General features: G+C 36.7%; 2 protein-coding genes and 1 long non-coding RNA gene across 8 annotated transcripts in view; 1 reads left to right on the top strand and 2 right to left on the bottom strand.

Annotated features, from left to right (window-relative positions):
* The window catches only part of LOC133583446 (uncharacterized), a 43,615-nt gene extending 19,908 nt beyond the window's left edge, over positions 1-23,707 (top strand). Inside the window, exons 2-3 of the long non-coding RNA XR_009812590.2 lie at positions 18,414-18,644; positions 23,171-23,707. This is a non-coding gene — a long non-coding RNA (uncharacterized lncRNA). The remainder of the gene's footprint in view (positions 1-18,413; positions 18,645-23,170) is intronic.
* Positions 1-27,705, bottom strand: part of anks1ab (ankyrin repeat and sterile alpha motif domain containing 1Ab) — a 136,033-nt gene that overhangs the window by 55,662 nt on the left and 52,666 nt on the right. For all 6 annotated transcript variants that reach the window (XM_061937594.1, XM_061937575.1, XM_061937585.1 and 3 more), the window contains 5 exons: positions 23,413-23,511; positions 23,147-23,293; positions 12,969-13,076; positions 5,456-5,626; positions 715-852 (listed from right to left, as the gene is read on the bottom strand). In XM_061937594.1, the coding sequence (XP_061793578.1) occupies positions 715-852; positions 5,456-5,626; positions 12,969-13,076; positions 23,147-23,293; positions 23,413-23,511 (663 nt within the window). The remainder of the gene's footprint in view (positions 1-714; positions 853-5,455; positions 5,627-12,968; positions 13,077-23,146; positions 23,294-23,412; positions 23,512-27,705) is intronic.
* LOC133583383 (E3 SUMO-protein ligase ZBED1-like) lies at positions 14,900-17,739 on the bottom strand. Its single transcript, XM_061937563.2, has 2 exons — positions 17,238-17,739; positions 14,900-16,739 (listed from the first exon to the last, which is right to left on the bottom strand). The coding sequence occupies exons 1-2, from the start codon at positions 17,459-17,461 to the stop codon at positions 15,089-15,091; spliced, it is 1,875 nt and encodes a 624-aa protein (XP_061793547.1). The 5' UTR covers positions 17,462-17,739; the 3' UTR covers positions 14,900-15,088.

The raw sequence follows: 27,705 nt of genomic DNA, 5'->3' as shown, positions 1-27,705 counted from the left end.
CTTCCAAATATATTACACTATATATATTCTTTCATACATTAAATTACTTTAAAAAAAAATTGTACGTAAAAAAAAAAACATTTTAAGGTGTGGCGACTTTTATTTTATTTTGTAGTAGTAGCGACTTCCTTGTTGGTTTACGGAATTCAGTCAACTTTCTTTGTTTACACTTTATCCAAGTGCCCATGCAAGTGACTCCGAGGCCACATTGGGGCCACATTGGGGCCACATTAGGGCCACATTGGGGCCACATTAGGGCCACATTGGGGCCTGTGTGCATTAACACTGGAGTCTGCTAAAGATGACATTTTACTTGCAGTGTCAACAGACAACTGGAAAATATCCGATTTAAAAAAATAAATAAATTAGATTTGGGACACTTTGGTCTGCAGTGTAAATGTAGTCTTTGACTGAAGTCACATTGGAAAAGATCATATTGGGATATTTCCTGATGTGGCCGGAATCCGATGCCAAAAGATGAGATTTGAAGCACTTGGGAGCGTTTAGACTGGCAATAAAAATGTGATCTGTGTCACTGGAGGGCGAAACAAATCTGATTTGGTGTCCAGTGTAAACCGGGCCACTTTGGGGCCGAATTGAGGCCTGTGCGCTTTTAAAAGGAGTCTGATAAAGAACACATTGGACTAGCAATCTAAACAAGAATGGGGTATGCAAAAAGTCTGATTTGGTGCACTTAGGCCTGCAGTGACTTACAGTGGCCTCGTACCCGCAGGCGTCCAGGATGAGCTTCTCAGGCTGGTGGTGCCAAGCGGACACGGTGGCGTAGGTAGCAGATTGGCTGGGCGGCCGCAGGTTGAGACGAGATTCTTTGTGCCGTTCACTCTGACGGTCCTACAGACAAAAAAACACAGTAGTTGCTCACTGAACTGAGGTTCAAGTCAGACGCGGACTCTGTGGGAGGTCAGCAGTACTTGGTGACCACGCCCACTGTGGATGTCTCATGATGGCCGACTGCTGAGCCGTGCAGTCAAGTAGCATTTTTCTTCTTCTGGCTGGATGCTCCTCTTCAGTTGTGCACGCCTGACTGTTGTTGTATTGCTGCCGCGCTCGTTGACCTTTAGCGAATGGTCCCGTTTGATCGCAGAGTTATTCTTAGTGCTTTCACCTCAGGAGGAAGCGGCCCATCACGTAAGAGCCAGAGAGTTCATGACAGTGGACCGAGATGCTGTCCCGGATCTTGTTCACGTGTGGAATGGACTTGCTAGATTGAGTTAGCATTGGCTGGCTCAGGCTGCAGACAGATGTGACTCTGCAGGCATGATGCATATTCACTGCAGCATGGCACTGGCTCCACATATACAGATACATATACATATACAGGTAAAAGCCAGTAAATTAGAATATTTTGAAAAACTTGATTTATTTCAGTAATTGCATTCAAAAGGTGTAACTTGTACATTATATTTATTCATTGCACACAGACTGATGCATTCAAATGTTTATTTCATTTAATTTTGATGATTTGAAGTGGCAACAAATGAAAATCCAAAATTCCGTGTGTCACAAAATTTGAATATTACTTAAGGCTAATACAAAAAAGGGATTTTTAGAAATGTTGGCCAACTGAAAAGTATGAAAATGAAAAATATGAGCATGTACAATACTCAATACTTGGTTGGAGCTCCTTTTGCCTCAATTACTGCGTTAATGCGGCGTGGCATGGAGTCGATGAGTTTCTGGCACTGCTCAGGTGTTATGAGAGCCCAGGTTGCTCTGATAGTGGCCTTCAACTCTTCTGCGTTTTTGGGTCTGGCATTCTGTATCTTCCTTTTCACAATACCCCACAGATTTTCTATGGGGCTAAGGTCAGGGGAGTTGGCGGGCCAATTTAGAACAGAAATACCATGGTCCATAAACCAGGCACGGGTAGATTTTGCGCTGTGTGCAGGCGCCAAGTCCTGTTGGAACTTGAAATCTCCATCTCCATAGAGCAGGTCAGCAGCAGGAAGCATGAAGTGCTCTAAAACTTGCTGGTAGACGGCTGCGTTGACCCTGGATCTCAGGAAACAGAGTGGACTGACACCAGCAGATGACATGGCACCCCAAACCATCACCCAACCATGCAAATTTTGCATTTCCTTTGGAAATCGCGGTCCCAGAGTCTGGAGGAAGACAGGAGAGGCACAGGATCCACGTTGCCTGAAGTCTAGTGTAAAGTTTCCACCATCAGTGATGGTTTGGGGTGCCATGTCATCTGCTGGTGTCAGTCCACTCTGTTTCCTGAGATCCAGGGTCAACGTGATATATATATATATATATATATATATATATATATATATATATATATATATATATATATATATATATATATATGTATATGTATATTAGAGATGCGCGGTTTGCGGGCACAACCGCGGAGTCCGCGGATTATCCGCGGATCGGGCGGATGAAATAAAAAAAAATTAGATTTTATCCGCGGGTCCATCTCCATAGAGCAGGTCAGCAGCAGGAAGCATGAAGTGCTCTAAAACTTGCTGGTAGACGGCTGCGTTGACCCTGGATCTCAGGAAACAGAGTGGACCGACACCAGCAGATGACATGGCACCCCAAACCATCACTGATGGTGGAAACTTTACACTAGACTTCAGGCAACGTGGATCCTGTGCCTCTCCTGTCTTCCTCCAGACTCTGGGACCTCGATTTCCAAAGGAAATGCAAAATTTGCATGGTTGGGTGATGGTTTGGGGTGCCATGTCATCTGCTGGTGTCGGTCCACTCTGTTTCCTGAGATCCAGGGTCAACGCAGCCGTCTACCAGCAAGTTTTAGAGCACTTCATGCTTCCTGCTGCTGACCTGCTCTATGGAGATGGAGATTTCAAGTTCCAACAGGACTTGGCGCCTGCACACAGCGCAAAATCTACCCGTGCCTGGTTTATGGACCATGGTATTTCTGTTCTAAATTGGCCCGCCAACTCCCCTGACCTTAGCCCCATAGAAAATCTGTGGGGTATTGTGAAAAGGAAGATGCAGAATGCCAGACCCAAAAACGCAGAAAAGTTGAAGGCCACTATCAGAGCAACCTGGGCTCTCATAACACCTGAGCAGTGCCAGAGACTCATCGACTCCATGCCACGCCGCATTAACGCAGTAATTGAGGCAAAAGGAGCTCCAACCAAGTATTGAGTATTGTACATGCTCATATTTTTCATTTTCATACTTTTCAGTTGGCCAACATTTCTAAAAATCCCTTTTTTGTATTAGCCTTAAGTAATATTCTAATTTTGTGACACACGGAATTTTGGATTTTCATTTGTTGCCACTTCAAATCATCAAAATTAAATGAAATAAACATTTGAATGCACCAGTCTGTGTGCAATGAATAAATATAATGTACAAGTTACACCTTTTGAATGCAATTACTGAAATAAATCAAGTTTTTCAAAATATTCTAATTTACTGGCTTTTACCTGTACATATACATATAGGTCATGTACATATACAAACCCCGTTTCCATATGAGTTGGGAAATTGTGTTAGATGTAAATATAAATGGAATACAATGATTTGCAAATCATTTTCAACCCATATTCAGTTGAATATGCTACAAAGACAACATATTTGATGTTCAAACCGATAAACTTTTTTTTTTGTGCACATAATCATTAACTTTAGAATTTGATGCCAGCAAAACGTGACAAAGAAGTTGGGAAAGGTGGCAATAAATACTGATAAAGTTGAGGAATGCTCATCAAACACTTATTTGGAACATCCCACAGGTGTGCAGGCTAATTGGGAACAGGTGGGTGCCATGATTGGGTATAAAAACAGCTTCCCAAAAAATGCTCAGTCTTTCACAAGAAAGGATGGGGCGAGGTACACCCCTTTGTCCACAACTGCGTGAGCAAATAGTCAAACAGTTTAAGAACAACGTTTCTCAAAGTGCAATTGCAAGAAATTGAGAGATTTCAACATCTACGGGCCATAATATCATCAAAAGGTTCAGAGAATCTGGAGAAATCACTCCACGTAAGCGGCATGGCCGGAAACCAACATTGAATGACCGTGACCTTCGATCCCTCAGACGGCATTGTATCAAAAACCTACATCAATCTCTAAAGGATATCACCACATGGGCTCAGGAACACTTCAGAAAACCACTGTCACTAAATACAGTTGGTGGCTACATCTGTAAGTGCAAGTTAAAGCTCTACTATGCAAAGCGAAAGCCATTTATCAACAACATCCAGAAACGCTGACGGTTTCTCTGGGCCCGAGATCATCTAAGTGGAAAAGTGTTCTGTGGTCTGACGAGTCCACATTTCAAATTGCTTTGGAAATATTCAACATCGTGTCATCCGGACCAAAGGGGAAGCGAACCATCCAGACTGTTATTGACGCAAAGTTCAAAAGCCAGCATATGTGATGGTATGGGGGTGCATTAGTGCCCAAGGCATGGGTAACTTACACATCTGTGAAGGCACCATTAATGCTGAAAGGTACATACAGGTTTTGGAACAACATATGCTGCCATCTAAGCGCCGTCTTTTTCATGGACGTCCCTGCTTATTTCAGCAAGACAATGCCAAGCCACATTCAGCACGTGTTACAACAGCGTGGCTTCGTAAAAAAAGAGTATGGGTACTTTCCTGGCCCGCCTGCAGTCCAGACCTGTCTCCCATCGAAAATGTGTGGCGCATTTTGAAGCGTAAAATACGACAGCGGAGACCCCGGACTGTTGAACGACTGAAGCTCTACATAAAACAAGAATGGGAAAGAATTCCGCTTTCAAAGCTTCAACAATTAGTTTCCTTAGTTTCCAATCGTTTATTGAGTGTTGTTAAAAGAAAATGTGATGTAACACAGTGGTGAACATGCCCTTTGGCACGTGTTGCAGCCATGAAATTCTAAGTTAATTATTATTTGCAAAAAAAACCCAAAGTTTATGAGTTTGAACATCAAATATGTTGTCTTTGTAGTGAATTCATTGAATATGGGTTGAAAAGGATTTGCAAATCAAATCAAATCAACTTTATTTATAATCATTGTATTCCGTTTATATTTACATCTAACACAATTTCCCAACTCATATGGAAATGGGGTTTGTATACATATATATATATATATATATATATATATATATATATATAATATATATATATATATATATATATATAATTAATCACATAACATTATCCCAATAGTCATGTATTAATGCAGATTAATCGTGCAATGTTTACCTTAACTGCAAATATTTACCTGCAAGGCAGCACAGTGATCAGTCAAAATATTGGGTTCTTTAATAAATGTATTTTAAATCATTCACACAACTAATTAACTGGGATTAATGGCAATTCATAAAAGACACGACACAACTTGGTATCATGACATCATCGACACTGGTATGACTTCTTCCTTACACATGTACGGTAGAAGAAGATCGAAGTGTTCAATTGTTGGATGACCCAGGAGAAGGTCAAGAATTTTAAGAACTTACCACAGAGCGCGGCCTCTCACAGTAGGAACGCAGAGAAACGCTACAGTCTTGGTCCCCTCCTCGCCGCCTCCGGTCGGCCTCCGCCAGGGGCAGCAACATGTCCATGGAGCGACTGGTGTAAGGGTCCATCTGGCCCAGGGTGCACGTGGTCTGGGACAGGAGGTCATGGAACTAACACACACATCACAAAAACACACACGTAACTATTTGGGTTTAGGTTTTTCTGACCCTCGGGCCATTCCGTAGCACGGGAAAATGTGTCTGCGTTGACTAGTTAGTGATGAGCCACAAGCGGGAAAATAGCAAGCAGAAATGGACAAAGAAAAGGTACCTTATGGAAATGTCAGATTCAAAGCCAGGGCAAGTTGTTCTCCGACAAGAAATGACTATTTTTCACCGCGCTAGTAGGAGGATCTTTACTTCCGTGTTTAGGTGCATTGATAAAATACAACTCAGATTGTTACTTTGACTACTTTAGTAAGATGGCATACACGCTCAGCAGAAATGAAAAGAGTCAAGAGGCACTTTTTATTGCCAACAGTCAGGTTGTTAAACTGTTGTTAAAATGTAGATTTAATGTAGGAATGTGTTGATATGTAATGTGTTAAAATGTAGAATTAATGAAGGAACACATTAAAATGTAGATTTAATGTAGAAATGTGTTTAAATGTAGATTTAATGTAGAAATGTGTTTAAATGTAGATTTAATGTAGACATGTGTTTAAATGTAGATTTAATGTAGAAAAATGTTAAAATGTAGATTTCATGTAGAAATATGTTAAAATGTAGATTTCATGTAGGAATGTGTTAAAATGTGGATTTAATGTAGGAATGTGTTAAAATGTAGATTTAGTGTAGAAATATGTTAAAATGTAGCTTTAATGAAGGAATGTGTTAAAATGTAGATTTAATGTAGGAATGTGTTAAAATGTGGATTTAATGTAGGAATGTGTTAAAATGTAGATTTAATGAAGGAATGTGTTAAAATGTTGATTAAATTAAGGAATGTGTTGAACTGTAGATTTAATGTAGGAATGTGTTAAAATGTAGATTTAATGTAGGAATGTGTTAAAATGTAAATTTAATGTAGAAATATGTTAAAATGTAGATGTAATGTAGGAATGTGTTAAAATGTGGATTTAATGTAGGAATGTGTTAAAATGTGGATTTAATGCAGGAATGTGTTAAAATGTAGATTTAATGAAGGAACATGTTAAAATGTAGATTTAATGTAGGAATGTGTTAAAATGTAGATTAAATTAAGGAATGTGTTAAAATGTAGATTTAATGTAGGAATGTGTTAAAATGTAGATTTAATGTAGGAATGTGTTAAAATGTAGATGAAATTAAGGAATGTGTTAAAATGTAGATTTAATGTAGGAATGTGTTAAAATGTAGATTTAATGAAGGAACATGTTAAAATGTAGATTTAATGTAGGAATGTGTTAAAATGTAGATTAAATTAAGGAATGTGTTAAAATGTAGATTTAATGTAGGAATGTGTTCAAATGTAGATTAAATTTAAGGAATGTGTTAAAATGTAGATTTAATTAAGGAATGTGTTAAAATGTAGATTTAATGTAGGACATTTCAAGACACCTTCTCAAACCAATCGCACTTATCCGGCTTCAAAATAAAAGCACACAAGGTCTGACTTAACCTTAACACAATAGAAATGTCTTACGTTACCAGCATGCTTTGTCAAAGATGTAATCTGTGATATTTCCACCTAAATAAATGATTTTTGGCAGATTGAAATAAAGTGTAAAATATTTGATGACATGTTCTGGTCGAGTCCTCAATTACAGAATGTTTAGCAGGCTGAATGTTACGTTGTATTAATAAATAGAGAAGGTTACAACATTGCCATGCAGAGATATGAATAGCGTTAACTTGTACAAAATATGAGAGGCATTTATTCAGGTAGAAATATCACAGATTACATCAGCAAACATCTTTGACTATAATAACATGATCCTAAGAATCCACATTTTGTGTTATTGTGTGAAACTGCTGTAAAACATGGTGTAGCACCTCCTCTGAATGCAAGTGCTCCTACAGCAAGAATACAAACTCTGTATTCCTACAGAATACAAAAACTGGCAAGACACCAACGCACTGCAGGTCATTTTTTATTGTCATCAAAAGCGTGTTTATGTCCTTTTTGTACTGAGCTGTTTAAAAAAACATAATGTTTAAAAACATTCATTAAAACAAACTCATTGTCCAGTCGTGGTAATAAAAACTTGAAAATTATCTGTTTAGGGTATATTTATTAATGAGGAAAAATTGTGTATACATCTGCGATTAATCAAATACATTTTTAGTTAACAATGAACAAACTGAAATTAATTGCAATCAAATAGATTACATAGATGTAAATAAATTATATATATATTTTTTTATTTATTTAAATTTTTTAAACATTTTTCTTCCATTGAGATTAACGTTCACGCTGTGCCTTTTGATTTTTGCCTGCCGAGTCCCAATTAAAAGACCTTCTTATCCACACTTCGCCCTCCGTCTCTCCATCCTGGGGTCACGCCAACAACAACCACGTGCTATTGTGACAGTCTGGCTTCTTTGAAAATAGCCATATATGTGGTTTCTTCAATTAAACTTGGTGGTTTTGTGCCTTTAAGTGATTCTCAAACGGTGGTACGTGGACTTCATCTAGTCATTGATTAAAGTACAGTGTTTTATTTTGCTGTATTCAAACACAGTGTTACTGTTCAAACTGTGTGTAATGTTACAGTGGCCAACAATATTAAATGTACTCAATAAATAAAACCTCTGCCTCGTTTTAATGACTATTTAGGCTTACTATGCTACTGTATTTTAATGTTGATCATTATGGTGGTCGTTGGAGAGACAATTATGGAGGTTAATTTGTGTCTTTATTATGAAAGTTGTTTTTTTTTTTACACTGAATTTATGGAACGGAATGTTTTGCACTTGAACTGCATTTTTTCACTTTCAATTAGGCTGACAATTTCATTGAAAAAACTGTTCAGTTTGAAAATTCAGTGTAAAAAAATTAAATGTAAAAAAATTCAGCGTATAAAAATTAAATGTAAAAGAAATTCAGTGTGTAAAAATTCAGTGTATAAAAATTTAATGTAAAAAAATCAGTGTAGAAAAATTAAATGTACAACTAATTCAGTGTATAAAAATTAAATGTAAAAAAATCTGTATAAAAATTAAATATAAAAAAAATCAGTGTATAAAATAAATGTAAAAAAAATTCAGTGTATAAAAATTAAATGTAAAAAAAATTCAGTGTATAAAAATTAAATGTATAAAATAAATACATCAGTGTATTAAAATTCAGTGTATAAAAATGTTATGTAAAAAAAAATCAGTGTATAAAAATTAAATGTAAAACAAATTCAGTGGATAAAAATTAAATGTAAAAAAATCAGTGTATACAAATTAAATGTAAAACAAATTCAGTGTATAAAAATTCAGTGTATGAAAATTTAATGTAAAAAAAATCAGTGTATAAAAATAAATGTAAAAAAAATTCAGTGTCTAAAAATTAAATGTAAAAGAAATTCAGTGTGTAACAATTCAGTGTATAAAAATTAAATGTAAAAAAATCAGTGTATAAAAATTATATATAAAACAAATTCAGTGTATAAAAATTCAGTGTATAAAAATTTAATGTAAAAAAAAATCAGTGTACAAAAATAAACGTAAAAAAAATTCAGTGTATAAAAATTAAATGTAAATAAAATTCAGTGTATAAAAATTAAATGTAAAAAATAAATAAATCAGAGTAGGAAAATTCAGTGTATAAACATTATGTAAAAAAAATCAGTGTATAAAAATTAAATGTAAAACAAATTCAATGTATAAAAATTTAATGTAAAAAAAATCAGTGTATAAAAATAAATGTAAAAAAAATTCAGTGTCTAAAAATTAAATGTAAAAGAAATTCAGTGTGTAACAATTCAGTATATAAAAATTAAATGTAAAAAAAATCAGTGTATAAAAATTAAATATAAAACAAATTCAGTGTATAAAAATTCAGTGTATAAAAATTTAATGTAACAAAAAATCAGTGTACAAAAATTAAATGTAAATAAAATTCAGTGTATAAAAATTAAATGTAAAAAATAAATAAATCACAGTATTAAAATTCAGTGTATAAACATTTTATGTAAAAAAAAAAATCAGTGTACAAAAATTAAATGTAAAACAAATTCAGTGTATAAAAATTTAATGTAAAAAAAATCAGTTTATAAAAATACATGTAAAAAAAATACAGTGTATGAAAATTAAATGTAAAAAAATAAATAAATCAGTGTATTAAAATTCAGTGCAAAAAAATTTGCTGCTTTGCAACGCACAACCAACTTCCTGTAAATTAAAGACCCGTGTTACGTGACTTCAAGCTTGACACCTCATTGGCTGCTTATGAGACAGGATCGATTGCTTCAGTCTTAATTTACAGGAAGTGGATCTTGTGTACTTCTCAATTTTTATGCTCTGAAATTTTTACATGCAAAATTTTTAAACTGGAATTTCATGCGCTGAAACTTTTTAAACATTGTTAAACACTGATTTTTCATACACTAAACATTCAAACTGTAATATTATATACACTGATTTTTTTTTTAAACTAAACTGTTACACACTAAATTTTCAAATTGAAATTTCATACTCTGAAATTTTTTAAACAACATTTTTAAACACTGAATTTTCATACACTAAATGTTTAAACTAAAATATTATACACTGAATTTTTTCTAACTAAATTTTTTCACTGAAATTGCAAACACTGAAATGTTTTAAACAACATTTTTAAACACTGAATTTGTATACACTAAATGTAACTGAAATTGTATCCACTGAATTTTTTTACACTGATTTTTTTATACACATATTTTTTTAAATACACACACTTTGCCAACAATTTCTTTTCAATGAAATTGTCAGCATAATTGAAAGTGAAAAACATTTCAATTATGCTGACAATTTCATTGAAAAAATGTGCAGTTTGAAAATTCAATATAAAAAATTCAATGTAAAAAAAAAAATCAGTGGATTAAAATTTTGTGCAGAAAAATTCACTGCTTCGAAACGCAAAACCAAATTCTTGTAAATTAAGACCCGTGTCACGTGACTTCAAGCTTGACACCTCATTGGCTGCTTATGACACAGGATCGATTGCTTCAGTCCTAATTTACAGAAAGTGGATCCTGTGTTTCGAAAGAGCTAATTTTTCTGCTCTGAAATTTTTACACATTACATTTTTAAACTGAAATTTCATACGCTAAAATTTTGTAAACATTTTTAAACACTGACATTTCATACAATGAACATTTTTAAACATCATTTTTAAACACTGCATTTTCATAGAGTATTTTTTAAACTGAAATATTACACAGTGAATTTTGTTGAACTAAATTTTTGCACACAAAATTTTCCAACTGAAATTTCATACGCTGAAATTTTGTAAACATTTTTAAACACTGACATTTCATACAATGAACATTTTTAAACAATTTTTAAACACTGAATTATCATACAGTATTTTTTTAAACTGAAATATTATACAGTGAAATATTTTAAACAACATTTTTACACACAAAATGTTTCTACTGAAATTTCATATGCTGAAATTTTGTAAACATTTTTAAACTGACATTTCATACAATGAACATTTTTAAACATCATTTTGAAACACTGAATTTCCATAGAGTATTTTATTAAACTAAAATATTATAGAGTGCATTTTTTTAAACTAAATTTTTACACACAGTTTTTCAACTGAAATTTCATACGCTGAAATTTTTTAAATTACATTTTCAAACACAGAAATTTCATAAACTGTATTTGTTTAAACATTTTTAAACTGACATTTCATACACTGAAAATTTTTAAACATCATTTTTAAACACTGAATTTTTTGAATATTTTTTTTAAACTGAAATATTATACACTGAATTTTTTTTAAACAAAAGTTTTACACACAAAATTTTTCAACTGAAATTTCCATCCATCCATCCATCCATTTTCTACCGCTTATTCCCTTTGGGGTCGCGGGGGGCGCTGGAGCCTATCTCAGCTACAATCAGGCGGAAGGCGGGGTACACCCTGGACAAGTCGCCACCTCATCGCAGGGCCAATACAGATAGACAGACAACATTCACACTCACATTCACACACTAGGGCCAATTTAGTGTTGCCAATCAACTTATCCCCAGGTGCATGTCTTTGGAAGTGGGAGGAAGCCGGAGTACCCGGAGGGAACCCACGCAGTCACGGGGAGAACATGCAAACTCCACACAGAAAGATCCCGAGCCCGGGATTGAACCCAAGACACCCTGGACAAGTCGCCACCTCATCGCAGGGCCAATACAGATAGACAGACAACATTCACACTCACATTCACACACTAGGGCCAATTTAGTGTTGCCAATCAACTTATCCCCAGGTGCATGTCTTTGGAAGTGGGAGGAAGCCGGAGTACCCGGAGGGAACCCACGCAGTCACGGGGAGAACATGCAAACTCCACACAGAAAGATCCCGAGCCCGGGATTGAACCCAAGACTACTCAGGACCTTCGTATTGTGAGGCAGATGCACTAACCCCTCTGCCACCGTGAAGCCCAACTGAAATTTCATATGCTGAAATTTTGTAAACATTTTTAAACACTGACATTTTATACACCGAAAATTTTTAAACATAATTTTTAAACACTGAATTTTCATAGAGTATTTTTTTTAAACTGAAATATTATACAGTGAATTTTTTTAAACTAAATTTTTACACACTAAATTTTTCAACTGAAATTTCATTCGCTGGAATTTTTTAAACGACATTTTTAAACACTGAAATTTCATAGACTGAATTTTTTTAAACAAGATTTTTAAACACTGAAATTTTATACACTGATTTTTTTAAACATTTTTATACACTAAATGTTCATACTGAAATTTCATACTGTGAAATTTTTTAAACATTATTTTTAAACACAGTATTTTTTTAAACTGAAATATTATACAGTGAATTTTTTTAAACTACATTTTTACACACAATTTTTAAACTGAAATTTTTTAAAAGACATTTTTAAACGCAAAAATTTCATAGACTGTTTTTTTTTTTTTTTTTAAACAGAAATTTCATAGACTGTATTTTTTTTTAAACATTTTTAAACACTGAAATTTTATACACTGTTTTTTTTTTTTTACATTTTTATACACTAAACGTTTAAATTGAAATTTTAATCACTGAATATTTTTACAATGATTTTTTTTTATACACACATTTTTAAACACATTTTGCAAATTTTTTAATGCACACATTTTCATTGAATTGTCAGCATAATTTGATGTGGAAAAATTGGAGTTCACAAGATTTAAAGGCAAACAATTCAGTTCCACAAATTCAGTGTAAAAAAAACAACTTTAGTAATAAAGACACAAATGGGGCTCCATACCAAGTGTTTTCTGAGGCGGTGAAAAAGTATGAGACATGCGCAGTGTGAGCACCAAGTGCTTCTCACCATGATGGGAGACAGACGGCGGGACTTAGACGGAGCCTCCTCGTACGGTCTCTCAGCCAGAGAGGCGATGATCCTCTTCCTGTGGCCCAGTGGCCCCACCCTGATCACCTACAAGGCAAAGCATCGGGGTCAGGTGATGTGGTCTCAGTCCATGAGTTGGTGGACACTGTGTGTCCCCCCATACCAATATTTTAGTACCGCTACCAAAATGTATTTCGATACTTTTCGTTTTTTTTCTAAATAAGGTGCACCACAAAAAAATGTCATTATTGTCTTTATTTGAACAAAAAAAATCTTAGTGTATATGAAACATATGTTTATTATTGTCATTTAGTCCTTTAATAAAATAGTGAACATACTAGACAACTTGTCTTTTAGTAGTAAGTAAACAAACAAAGGCTCCTAATTAGTCTGCTGACGTCTGCAGTAACATATTGTCATTTATACACCTATTATTTTGTACACATTATGAGGGACAAACTGTAAAAAATGGATTATCAATCTACTTGTTTATTTACTGTTAATATCTGCTTACTTTCTCTTTTAACATGTTCTATCTACACTTCTGTTAAGATGTAATAATCACTTATTCTTCTCTTCTTTGATACTTTACATTAGTTTTGGATGATACCACACATTTAGGTATCGACACGATACCAAGTAGTTACAGGATCATACATTGGTCATATTCAAAGTGTCCAGGGACGTATTTCCTGACTTTATAAACATAATATGCATTTTAAAAAAAGGAAAAAAAGATTTTGCGAGGATAAAAAATATCGATTAGGGACGGCGTGGCGCAGTGGAAGAGTGGCCGTGCGCGACCCGAGGGTCCCTGGTTCAATCCCCACCTAGTACCAACCTCGTCATGTCCGTTGTGTCCTGAGCAAGACACTTCACCCTTGATCCTGATGGGTGCTGGTTAGCGCCTTGCATGGCAGCTCCCTCCATCAGTGTGTGAATGTGTGTGTGAATGGGTAAATGTGGAAGTAGTGTCAAAGCGCTTTGAGTACCTTGAAGGTAGAAAAGCGCTATACAAGTACAACCCATTTATCATTTATTTATAATCATAGTAGTATCGTGTACTTGGTATCATTACAGTGGATGTCAGGTGTAGATCCACCCATTCATTTGTTTACATTGTGACGCCGGTGAGCTATTGTATCCTCCTACGGTGTGTAGTGAACCATGTTTAGCTATTTAGCCATTTAAAATGACGTGAGAGCCAAGCTTAAATTATACAATGGGCCACCTAAATTATGCGGCAGGCCAAATTAAAATGATGTGGCGGGCTACCTTAAATTGTTAGAGTGTGGCAGGCCATTTTAAATTAATGTGGCAGGGCACTTTACAATTATCTGGCGGGCTACTTAAATGATCTGGCGGGCCACTTAAAATGAGGTGGTGTGCCAAGTTAAATGACATGGCGGGCCCATTTAAAATGATGTGTCAGGAAACTTTAAATTGAAGTGGCCGGCCTAATAAAATGTGGTGCCATGCCACGTTCAAATGACCTGGTGAGCCACCTTGAATGACCTGGCGGTCCACTTTAAATGATCTAGCGAGCCACCTTAAATGATGTGGCAGGCCTCTTTAAAATGATGCGAGTGTGTGGCAGGCCAAATTAAAATGATGTGTCAGGCAACTTTAAATTGAATTGGCGGGCCAAATAACATGTGGTGGCATGCCACGTTCAAATGATCTGGCAGGCCACTTAAATGAGATGGCGTTAGGGCTGCAGCTAACGATTATTTTTCTATCGATTAATCTATAGATTATTTTTTTCGATTAATCGGTTAATCTATAGATTATTTTTTTCGATTAATCTATAGATTATTTTTCCTTTTACCGATTTTTTTTTTAATTTAAAATTAAGATGAAAAAAATAAATTTAGGCCAGTTTTTTCAAAAGGCATGGCTTTTATTTCCAAAAAAAAAAAGTATGGCCACTCAGTCAACATTGAAAACATGGCAAAACATTCTGTAACACTGTAAACATTTGTGCCAATCTAAATATTCTGGAGCACTGTAAACATTAAGTATTGCTTTTAAAATGTGCAAAATAAACATCCAGTCCAACACAGTACACTATAACCAATTCTACTCATTCCAGTGAGTGACTAACAGTTGTAATGAAGAAAGGTTAGCATGTCTACATGCTCTGGGGTGAGGCTGGTTCTTTTCTTGTTTACAATATTCCCAGCAGCTGAAAATAGGCGCTCAGAAGGGGTCGATGTGGCTGGAACTGAGAGGTAAGACCGAGCCAGCATTGCCAGATTTGGAAACCTTGCCTGATGTTCTTTCCACCATTTTAATGGGTTTTCATCCTTGGAAATGGGGGATTCTCCAAAATAAGACACTAACTCGTTTCTGACCATTTCAGCATCATTACTGTCATTGTTGTCTTCCTCATTGTTGCTGAGTTCATCTGAATCTGAGCCAAGAAGTGTGTCTAGTAAAGATACAGGCCGCCTGTCAGCATCTGGTCTTTCCACTTGCATTGCTGTGCCCTGTTGAGCGTGTGTCTCCTTTTCCCTTCTTTTCTCCTCCAGAACTATTGCATGCAGCTTGTATTGAACTTTTAAACACTCATCTGCAGTCAGGAATTTCAGCTTCCTGAATCGTGGGTCAAGTGCAGCTGCTAATATGCACACATTTGGTCCATCATCTTTGAATGTGGTCTCGGCTTCCCACCTGGATGTTATCTCACGTGCAGCAGTGACCTGGAAACACTTGATTGATGCATTTTCAAAAGCAGTTTGTGTAGCCTTCCGAAGCCCTTTGACCAGCAGAGGGACAGCGGAAACTGTTACATAAGATTCTCCACTCAGGTACACAGTTGCACATTCAAAAGGTTTCAGAACTTGTTCAAGTTCTTCAAGCAAGCTCCACTGGTCAGCCTTAAGATCCAGAAAATGCTTCCCTCTTTGAGTGACCTCCGGATCTGACAGAGTTGCTGTTATTGGCCACCTCTGCTCAAGCAGGCAACTAATCATGTAAAAGGAACTGTTCCATCTCACAGACACATCTTGTATGAGGCTGTGGTCTGGAGAACCCATTTGTTTTTGCTTAACCTTTAGTTTTGTACTGGATAGCTCACTTTTTCTGAAGTGCTCGACCAAACTTCTTGCTGCTCCTAAAGCTCTGCTGATGTGGTTGTCCTTTAGAGCATGGTTAACTACAAGCTGTAGAGTATGGCCAACACATCTGAGGGATGAAACACCATGTCTTTCCTCAAGAACTCTTAAAGCTGCAACAACATTTGCAGCATTGTCATGTACAATGACTTGTACTAGTTTTATGTTTATTTCAAACTTATTGACAACATCCTCAATCCAAGAGGCAATGTTTTCTGCAGTGTGCTTTTCATTGAGGGGCATTGTTGTCAAGTTAATTGAGGTAAGCTCCCACTCATCATTAACAAAGTGAATGGTGACACCAAGGTAAGCTTCAGTGGCCATACTTGTCCATGCATCAGTTGTGAGTGTCAGTTTTCCTTTCACATTTTTCAGGATTGCTTTGACTTCATTCATTTTCTTTGTGTATTTTTGCTCCATAAGCTTAGTGAAGTGGGTTCTTGATGGTAGTGTGTAGCCAGAGTGAAACCGTTTGATCATTTTTTGAAACCCTTCCCCTTCTACCATATTTAATGGCCTCATGTCTATGACCATCATTTCCAGGACACCATCAGTCAGGTCAGCGGCCACTTGCGGTGTGCATTCAGTCCCATGCCTCTTTGGAAAAAAATCCTGGACACTGCTTTGTCGTTTGCTGCAACATAAGAGACAACAATTAATTTTCATTTTAAATATACCCAAATACAGCTTACTTTAATACAAAAGGTTAATTAAACTACACACATTATCTTGTTAAATTGGTTTAATAACACAACAATGATAGTATGATTAAAGTGAAGTTAATTGTTCGTTTGTACATAGTATATGTAACTGTTAATGTTGTAAAAGGTATTTGCACAACTTATTAACGTTAGCGTTAAGGATAGTATATGTAACTGTTAATGTTGTAAAAGGTATTTGCACAACTTATTAACGTTAGCGTTAAAGATAGTATATGTAACTGTTAATGTTGTAAAAGGTATTTGTACAACTTATTAACGTTAGCGTTAAAGAGGAGCGCGTCTTTGTAAACACTGAACAGGCATGCCAAACGCGCCTCTTAGAGCGAAACGGTGCTTTAGTTTATGAATTTACAACGCAGATACAAATGACACATTCATGTTTTTTTGTAATGATGACAACGTATACTCACGCGGATGATTGACTCGTTGATGGTGATGGGAAGAACGCTGTCGGATGTTTTCTTTTTAGATGCTCGTTCATAGCCGTTGTGCTGCTGTGATACGCCATTTCCGCTCGACACAGTGTGCATAAAACAACATTATTAGGCCGTTTATTAAAATACTCCCACACTTTTGACGACTTTTGGCGTGTTTTTTTCCCCTCGCTCGCATCGTTTGCTCTGCGCTCCGCCATGACAGTGGTGTGACGTAAATATGCGACGCGCCGACGCACAAAAATGACGTCGACGTATTTACGTAACCGATGACGTCGACTACGTCGTTTCAGCCTTAGATGGCGTGCCACATTAAATGACCTGGAAGTCCCCTTTAAATCAGCCTTAGATGGCGTGCCACATTAAATGACCTGGAAGTCCCCTTTAAATGACCTGGCGAGCCACCCTGAATGACCTGGCGAGCCACCTTAAATGACTTGACGAGTCACCTTAAATGACTTTGCGAGCCACATTTAATGATCTGGCGAGCCACCTTAAATGACCTGGCGAGCCACATTAAAATTAAGTGAGGGGGCCACCTTAAAAGATCTGGCGAGCCACATTAAATGACCTGGCGGTCCACCTTAAATGATCTGGCGGTCCACCTTAAATGAGCTGGTGGTCCACCTTAAATGAGCTGGCGGTCCACCTTAAATGAGCTGGCGGTCCACCTTAAATGACCTGGCGGTCCACCTTAAATGATCTGGCGGTCGGTCCACCTTAAATGATCTAGCGGTCCACGTTAAATGATCTGGCGGTCCACGTTAAATGATCTGGCGGTCCACCTTAAATGACCTGGCGGTCCACGTTAAATGACCTGGCGGTCCACGTTAAATGACCTGGCGGTCCACCTTAAAAGATCTGGCGGTCCACCTTAAATGATCTGGCGAGCCACCTTAAATGACCTGGCGGTCCACTTTGAAATGAAGTGTGTGGGCCACCTTAAATGACACAACGGGCCAAATGAATGATGACTTGGCGGAGTCAGAGAGCGGTGGTCTAGACTCCCAGGATGTTCCTCCTTGTTAGACTTGCATTACACGTCTCAGAGGTTGTTAGTTTAAAAGTGGTTATCCCACATTTGCATAATTGGCTATTAAGTCTCATGCAGCTGGTTATTAATGTTCCATGTCAATTACACCTCTCCTCCAGTGCCAGTCACACACACCACTGTGGAAGTGTTCCACGGTCCTGCCGGCTCCCACGGGGCCCGGCGTGAGGTGCAACGCAAAGCCTAATAACCAGCCTGGGGACGTCAGACGCTTTGTAGGTCACGGTGACGCCAGATGCTGCAGAGCGTGGCGGAGATGGAGATGAAAAAAAGCTGAAGGAAATTCTGCACAGCGTAACCATGGAAACACGCTGCTTTTCTACGCTGAGAGGGTAACTAGAAGATGCCAGCTGACTGGTTTTTGTGTTTGCCACCGTGGACCGCAGGAGATGTCTGGGACACTTAAATTATTCATTGTTGCTAAAATAAGTTAAAATAGATAAATAAATAAACATCTTTTGAGAGCGCCTTTGGAAAAAAGAAAAACTGCATTTCAAAAGAAAATGCCTTGATTTCTCTCCAAAATGATGGTTTGATGTCAGCAGATCATGTCCACAATTTTTTTTTTTACATTCAAAAAAATCACACTAATGTTCTTGGGGATCCAAAAGGGTCCCACTCATAAAAATAAGTCATACATTTTTATAATTTTAATTTTCAATGCTTACATCTCTAAATCAATTTCAAATCCATCCGTTTATCATAACTTATTGTTTTTTTTATAGTTTGTTAGTTTTGCTTTGTTTTATAATTGGCAAACATTCACAATATGTAATATTTCTCCTAAAAAGTATTTCAAAGTGAAATATTTCATCTGACGGAATTGGAGCCTTGAATACTGTAAGTTAATCATTCATTATTTTACCCCAAAAATGATTAATTATATATATAATAATAATTGTAAAGTTTTATTTGTCATTTTGCTACTTTTTTCTCATTTTGCACCATTTTTCTTGTTTTGCAACGTTTTCTTTATTTTGCAACATTTTCTTTGTCATTTTGCAATGATTTCCTTATTTTACATTTATTTGTCATTTCGCAACATTTTCTTTATTTTGCAACATTTTCTTTGTTTTGCAACATTTTCTTTGGCATTTTGCAATTTTTTTTGTCATTTTGCAACGTTTTCCTATTTTGTAACATTTTCCTTATTTTGCATCGTATTCTTTATTTTGCAACATTTTCTTTGTCATTTTGCAACAATTTCCTTATTTAACAATATTTTTTTAGTTTGCAATGTTGTCTTTGTCATTTTGCAACATTTTCTTTGTTTTGCAACATTTTCTTTGACATTTTGTAATGTTTTGTTTGTCATTTTGCAACATTTTCCTATTTTGCAACATTTTCCTTATTATTTTGCACGGTTTTCTTTATTTTGCAACATTTTCTTTGTCTTTTTGCAACAATTTCCTTATTTTGCAATATTTTTTTGTTATTTTGCAATGTTTTCTTTGTCATTTTGCAAAGTGTTCTTTATTTTGCAACATTTTCTTTGACATTTTGCAATGTTTTCTTTGACATTTTGCGACATTTTCCTCATTCTGCAACGTTTTTAAAGATAATTTCTACGTTCTGAATAGAAATATATGTAATAATTATGATATATCCATCCATCCATTTTCTACCGCTAAAAATTCATTAATTTTACATACTTTTTTACACCAAAAAAAATCACACTAAATTTCTTGGGGATTTAAAAGGATGCTACTCATAAAAGTGGTAAAAAATAATTGATACATTTTTTACATTTTAATTTTCAATGCTTACATCTCTAAATCAATTTCAGATCCATCCGTTAATCATAAATTATTGTTTTTTGATGTTTTGTTAGTTTTGGTTTGTTTTATGTCCATTTTTGTCAAAGGAAAAGTAGTTTTTTAATAGGCCATGATTGGGTATAAAAGAATGTGCAATATTTCAGGTGATAAAATTGGAGTCTTGAATAATGTAAGTTAATAATTAATGGGTTTTTTTGAGCAATCACAGCTGTAAAGAAAAATGAAAAAAGAAAAAACTGCTTGCATGGCAGTTTGCAACTTGTTACATTCACTTGTTCACAATTTTTTTGTTATTTTTTTTTAATAGTATTTTTCGAATGTTCCGCAGGCCCCTAAAAATGTAGCTGCACTTTGGGGGCCCCCTGCATTAAGGAGTGGAACTATGCAGGACTACCTGCAGTGTGCTCAAACAACCACCAGGTAGCATCTGTGAACAAATAATACCCTATCATCTCTTTCTCTACTGTACTGAGGTTGTCCCCATACCAATATTTCGGTGCCAGTACCAAAATATAAATCGATGCTTTTCAAAATAAAAGCGTCCACAAAAAATGTCATTATTGGCTTTTAACATAAAATATTATGAAACATTAAACATGTTTGTTATTGCAATCAAAGAACAATTTAGTCCTTAAATAAAATAGTGAACATACTAGACAACTTGTCTTTTAGTAGTAAGTAAACAAACAAAGGCTCTTAATTAGTCTGCTGACGTATGCAGTAACATATTGTGTCATTTATACACCTATTATTTTGTACACATTATTCATCTACTTCAGGGGTGTCCAAACTTTTTGACTTGGATGTGGTCGAGGGCCGAAAGCATGACAAAAGAAAGTACCCAAATGACCCTGATCAAAAGTTTGCATACCCCAGTGACTTTGATCTGATAACATGCACACAAGTTGATGACACAAACAGGTTTGAATGGCTAATCAAGGTTCCAAACAGCACCTGTGACATGTTTGTTTGTAATTAATGTGTGTGTATCAATCAATCAATCAATCTTTATTTATATAGCCCTAAATCACAAGTGTCTCAAAGGGCTGCACAAGCCACAACGACATCCTCGGTACAAAGCCCACATAAGGGCAAGGAAAAACTCACCCCAGTGGGACGTCGATGTGAATGACTATGAGAAACCTTGGAGAGGACCGCATATGTGGGTAACCCCCCCCCTCTAGGGGAGACCGAAAGCAATGGATGTCGAGTGGGTCTAACATAATATTGTGAGAGTCCAGTCCATAGTGGATCCAACATAATAGTAAGAGTCCAGTCCATAGTGGGGCCAGCAGGACACCATCCCGAGCGGAGACAGGTCAGCAGCGCAGAGATGTTCCCAGCTGATGCACAGGCGAGCGGTCCACCCCGGGTCCCGACTCTGGACAGCCAGCACTTCATCCATGGCCACCGGACCTGTGCCCCCCCCCCCCTCAAGGAAAAGGGGAGCAGAGGAGAAAAGAAAAGAAACGGCAGATCAACTGGTCTAACAGGGGGGCTATTTAAAGGCTAGAGTATACAAATGAGTTTTAAGATGGGACTTAAATGCTTCTACTGAGGTAGCATCTCTAATTGTTACCGGGAGGGCATTCCATAGTACTGGAGCCCGAATAGAAAACGCTCTATAGCCCGCAGACTTTTTTTGGGCTCTGGGAATCACTAATAAGCCGGAGTTCTTTGAACGCAAATTTCTTGCCGGGACATATGGTACAATGCAATCGACAAGATAGGACGGAGCTAGACCGTGTAGTATTTTATACGCAAGTAGTAAAACCTTAAAGTCACATCTTAAGTGCACAGGAAGCCAGTGCAGGTGAGCCAGTATAGGCGTAATATGATCAAACTTTCTTGTTCTTGTCAAAAGTCTAGCAGCCGCATTTTGTACCAATTGTAGTCTTTTAATGCTAGACATAGGGAGACCCGAAAATAATACGTTACAGGAGACGAGACGTAACGAACGCATGAATAATGATCTCAGCGTCGCTAGTGGATAAAATAGAACAAATTTTAGCGATATTGCGGAGATGAAAGAAGGCCGTTTTAGTAACACTCTTAATGTGTGACTCAAAGGAGAGAGTTGGGTCGAAAATAATACCCAGATTCTTTACTGATTCGCCTTGTGTATAAAAGGTCAGTGAGTTTGTGGGCTTCTGACAGACCATTGCATCTTTCATCCAGTGCTGCATAGATGTTTCTGGATTCTGAGTCATGGGGAAGGCAAAATAATTGTCAAAGGATCTGCTAGAAAAGGTAATTGAACTGCATAAAACAGGAAAGGGGTATAAAAGATATCCAAGGAATTGAGAATGCCAATCAGCAGTGTTCAAACGCTGATTAAGAAGTGGAAAATGAGGGATTCAAGTAGACCAGCAAAGATTTCAGCCACAGCTGCCAGGAAAATTGTTCGAGATGCAAAGAAAAATCCACAAATAACTTCAGCTGAAATACAGGACTCTCTGAAAAATTGTAGTGTGGCTGTTTCAAGATGCACAATAAGGAGGCACTTGAAGAAAAATGGGCTGCATGGTCGAGTGGCCAGAAGAAAGCCATCACTCCGAATAACTTTGTTTCAAAAGTTTTGGGGCTTGTCTCTGTGCTGTTTATACTTTGTAACGTTTGCGCAGAAATGGCTTTCTTCTGGCAATTCGAACATGCAGCCCATTTTTCTGCTCATTTTACCAACAGGGCGTCGTCCAGAAAAAAAAGTACCGGTATTTTTCAAAAGCAGTATAGTACCGTCTTTAATTCATTAGTGTCGCGGTACTTTATATTATTATATTATTTATATTATTATATTATTGGTACCGGTACCTACACTGTACTGTACAAAAGTGGGCCTATGAAATGATAGAAACGAACAATGGGAGACCGGGCTTTCTGCTCCGCCGCTCCCAGTCTGTGGAACACTCTATCTGACCACCTGAGGGCACCACAGACTGTGGATGCTTTTAAAAAAGGCTTAAAAACCCTTCTTTTTAAAAATGTATTGTAAAGTGCTTTTTACAAATAAAATGTATTATTATTATTATTATAGACAGGTATTTCATGCGCCTCACATTGATGATCTCCAACTCCCACAGGTTCTTCACACACTCCAGGGTGCGGTAGCCACTGGACAGAAAGTTGGGCAGGTACTCCTGCAGACCCAGACCATCCAGCCACGAGGCCAAGGACGTGCTGCCGTCACAGCCCAGAGCTTTGACCTGCGACACGGACACAAATCAGGTGCGTGTCCACGGTGGTCTTCCAACAACACACCAGGAACATCTAAATGGTCTTTGTGGAACCTGCCAGCTCAGATCTGGACGGATCCCGGTCCTACCTTGGGCAGGTTACGTGCCGCATGGAGGATTTTCTTCCTGTGCCCTGGGTCTGTGATCCCAATGTCTCTGAGATCCTGGTCCTCCATCACGTTACTTCCCTGCGCACACACACACACACACACACACACACACACACACACACACACACACACACACACACACACGTAGGAGATGCATACAAATAAAGATAGTGAACATGCGCATGCAAAGAGTTCCAAATAAGTCCGGACAATAAAGTCTGTCATGGAGTGAAAGTCTTCATGGACTCTCATTAGTCAAAGTCCAGAGCAGGGGGCCCCATTGGGTTCAACCAATTTGGGTCGGGCTATCTGTTTGTGTGTGTGTGTGTGTGTGTGTGTGTGTGTGTGTGTGTGTGTGTGTGTGTGTGTGTGTGTGTGTGTGTGTGTGTGTGTGTGTGTGTGTGTGTGTGTGTGTGTGGCCTGTAAAAGGCTGGAGATAATCATTGTAAAGTAAATTGTAAATTGTGACGTTTTCTTTGTCATTTTGCAACGTTTTCCTTATTTTGCAACATTTTCTTTGACATCCTGCAATGTTTTCTTTGTCATTTTGCGACACTTTCCTTATTTTATCACATTTTCTTTATTTTGCAACATTTTCTTTGTCATTTTGCAACAATGTCCTTGTTATTTTGCAACGTTTTCTTTATTTTGCAACTTTCTTTAGTCATTTTGCAACTTTTTTTAGTCATTTTGCAACGTTTTCTTTGTAATTTTGGAACAATTTCCTTATTTTATATTTTCTTTACTTTTCAATATTGTCCTTATTTTGCAACATTTTCTTTGACATTCTGCAATGTTTTTCTTTGTCATTTTGCATCAATTTCCTTGTTATTTTCCAATTTTTTCTTTGTCGTTTTGCAACAATTTCCTTATTTTATCACGTTTTATTTATTTTGCAACTTTTCTTAGTCATTTTGCAGCGATTTCCTTGTTATTTTGCAACGTTTTCCTTATTTTGCAACATTTTCTTTGACATTCTGCAATGTTTTCTTTGTCATTTTGCAATACTTTCCTTATTTTGCAACATTTTCTTTATTTTGCAACATTTTCTTAGTCATTTTGCAACAATTTTCTTGTTACTTTGCAACATTTTCTTTATTTTGCAACTTCATTTAGTCATTTTGCAACGTTTTCTTTATTTTGCAACTTTTTTTAGACATTTTGCAACGTTTTCTTTGTAATTTTGGAACAATTTTGTTATTTTGTAAAGTTTTCTTTATTTTGCAAGGTTTTCTTAGTCATTTTGCAATGATTTCCTTGTTATTTTGCAACGTTTTCTTTATTTTGCAACTTTCTCCAGTCATTTTGCAACTTTTTTTAGTCATTTTGCAACATTCTCTTTGTAATTTTGGAACAATTTCCTTATTTTACAACGTTTTCTTTACTTTGCAATATTGTCCTTATTTTGCAACATTTTCTTTGACATTCTGCAATGTTTTTCTGTCATTTTGCAACAATCGCCATGTTATTTTGCAAAGTTTTCTTTATTTTGCAGCGTTTTCTTTGTCATTTTACAACGATTTCCTTTTTTTATCACATTTTCTTTATTTTGCAACGTTTTCTTAGTCATTTTGCAGTGATTTCCTTGTTATTTTGCAACTTTTACTTTATTTTGCAACGTTTTCTTTGTCATTTTGCAACAATTTCCTTATTTTACAACATTTTCTTTATTTAGCAATATTTTCCTTCCATCCATCCATTTCCTACCGCTTGTCCCTTTCGGGGTCGCGGGGGCGCTGGAGCCTATCCCAGCTGCATTTGGGTGGAAGGCGGTGTACACCCTGGACAAGTCGTCACCTCATCACAGCAATATTTTCCTTATTTCGCAACATTCTGTGACATTCTGCAACGTTTGCTTTGTCATTTTGCAACATTTTTAAAAATAATGAACACTGCTTCACATGAATTAAGTTGCCCGCCACGCTCTCACATCATTTTTCAATTTAAGGAGGCCCGCCACGTCATTTAATGTGGCCTGTAAAAGGCTGGCCATAATGATTGTATGTATGGTCATGTTACCTCTAAACTACACAATTGATGCTAATCCACCTTTTTGTTCTCTTTTTTTTTCCCCAAATAAAAACATGATTCTTAAGCAGAATGAAAAGTGGAAGTGGTACCATAAACATGGTACCACTTCCCTCCCTACACTGAACTGGTTATTTTATAATGGAATGTGAGGTCATTGGCTAAAAGCTCACACTGTGAGAAGGAGAAGGAAATCTTCCTCAAATAAACGCAATTTATTTTGGTAATAAAAATCCTTTAAATATATTTTTCACAAAAACAGGTGAGGTCAGCCCAGATGAGATACTATGAGTACTATGGAATGCCCTCCCGGTAACAATTAGAGATGCTACCTCAGTAGAAGCATTTAAGTCCCATCTTAAAACTCATTTGTATACTCTAGCCTTTAAATAGCCCCCCTGTTGGACCAGTTGATCTGCCGTTTCTTTTCTTTTCTCCTCTGCTCCCCTTTTCCTTGAGGGGGGGGGGGGGGGCACAGGTCCGGTGGCCATGGATGAAGTGCTGGCTGTCCAGAGTCGGGACCCGGGGTGGACCGCTCGCCTGTGCATCGGCTGGGAACATCTCTACGCTGCTGACCCGTCTCCGCTCGGGATGGTGTCCTGCTGGCCCCACTATGGACTGGACTCTTACTATTATGTTGGATCCACTATGGACTGGACTCTCACAATATTATGTCAGACCCACTCGACATCCATTGCTTTCGGTCTCCCCTAGAGGGGGGGGGTTACCCACATATGCGGTCCTCTCCAAGGTTTCTCATAGTCATTCACATCGACGTCCCACTGGGGTGAGTTTTTCCTTGCCCGTATGTGGGCTTTGTACCGAGGATGTCGTTGTGGCTTGTGCAGCCCTTTGAGACACTTGTGATTTAGGGCTATATAAATAAAGATTGATTGATTGATTGATGAGATGGGACCTTCTTAAAGGGAACTAGACAGCACTGCTTGGTGGAAACATGTCTGCTTGGATGTTACAACAGAGCATCCACGTGCGCACACACGCACGCACACACACACGCGCGCACACACGCACGCACACATACACGCACACACGCACACAACCGTGACACAGGGCGAGTGGGAGGACAATGAAGTGAAATTAATAAATAGTACATGGTGAGGGAGATGAATGTGATGCGCTGCCACTCGCAGGGAACTAAGCATCCACTCGCTGCTTTGGTCGCATCAAACATTTGGCAGCCTTTTCTTTATTTGGCAACCTTTTCTTCGTCATTTTGCAAAGTTTTCTTTATTCTACAACAGTTTTCTTAGTTTGCAACGTTTTCTTTATTTACCAATATTCTGCTTGTTATTTAGCATTGTTTTCTTTGTCATTTTGCAACGTTTTCTTTATTTTGCAACATATTCTTTGACATTTTGCAACCTTTTCTTTGTTTTGCAACCTTTTTTTTTTTTTTGCAACATTTTTTTTGTCATTTTGTAAGGTTTTCCATGTCATTTTGGAACGTTTTCCATGTCATTTTGCAACGTTTTCCATGTCATTTTGCAACGTTTTCCATGCCATTCTGCAACGTTTTCTTTGTTATTTTGCATTGTTTTCTTTGTCATTTTGCAACGTTTTCTTTATTTTGCAATATTTTCCTTATTTTGCAACATTTTATTTGACATTTTGCAACCTTTTCTCTATTTTGCAACCCTTTTTTTTGTCATTTTGCAACGTTTTCCTTATTTTGCAAAATTTCATTTGTCATTTTGCAACGTTTTTTCAATGTTATTTTGCAATGTTTGCTTGATCATTTTGCAATGTTTTATTTATTTTGCAACGTTTTCTTTGTCATTTTGCAACATTTTCCTTGTTATTTTGCAACGATTACCTTATTTTACAACATCTTCTTTGTCATTTTGTTACGTTTTTTTTTATTTTGCAACATTTTTTTAATTTTGCAATATTTTCTTTATTTTGCAATATTTTGCCTGTTATTTTGCAATGTTTTCTTTATTTTACAACATTTTCTTTCTTTTGCATTATTTTCTTTGTCATTTTGCAACGTTTTCTTTGTAATTTTGCAACAATTTCCTTATTTTACAACATTTTCTTTGTGATTTTGTAACGTTTTCTTTATTTTTGCAATATTTTCCTTATTTTGCAACATTTTCTTCGTCATTTTGCAACTTTTTCTTTATTTTGCAACGTTTTCTTTGTCATTTTGCAAGGTTTTCCATGTTATTTTGCAATGATTTCTTTGTCATTTTGCAACGTTTGTTATTTTGCAACGTCTTCTTC

This window comes from Nerophis lumbriciformis, linkage group LG03, assembly GCF_033978685.3.
Source record: "Nerophis lumbriciformis linkage group LG03, RoL_Nlum_v2.1, whole genome shotgun sequence".
NCBI classification, from domain to species: domain Eukaryota; kingdom Metazoa; phylum Chordata; class Actinopteri; order Syngnathiformes; family Syngnathidae; genus Nerophis; species Nerophis lumbriciformis.
The sequence above is the reverse complement of the archived record's forward strand: the minus strand, read 5'-3'. Positions and strand labels throughout refer to the sequence as shown.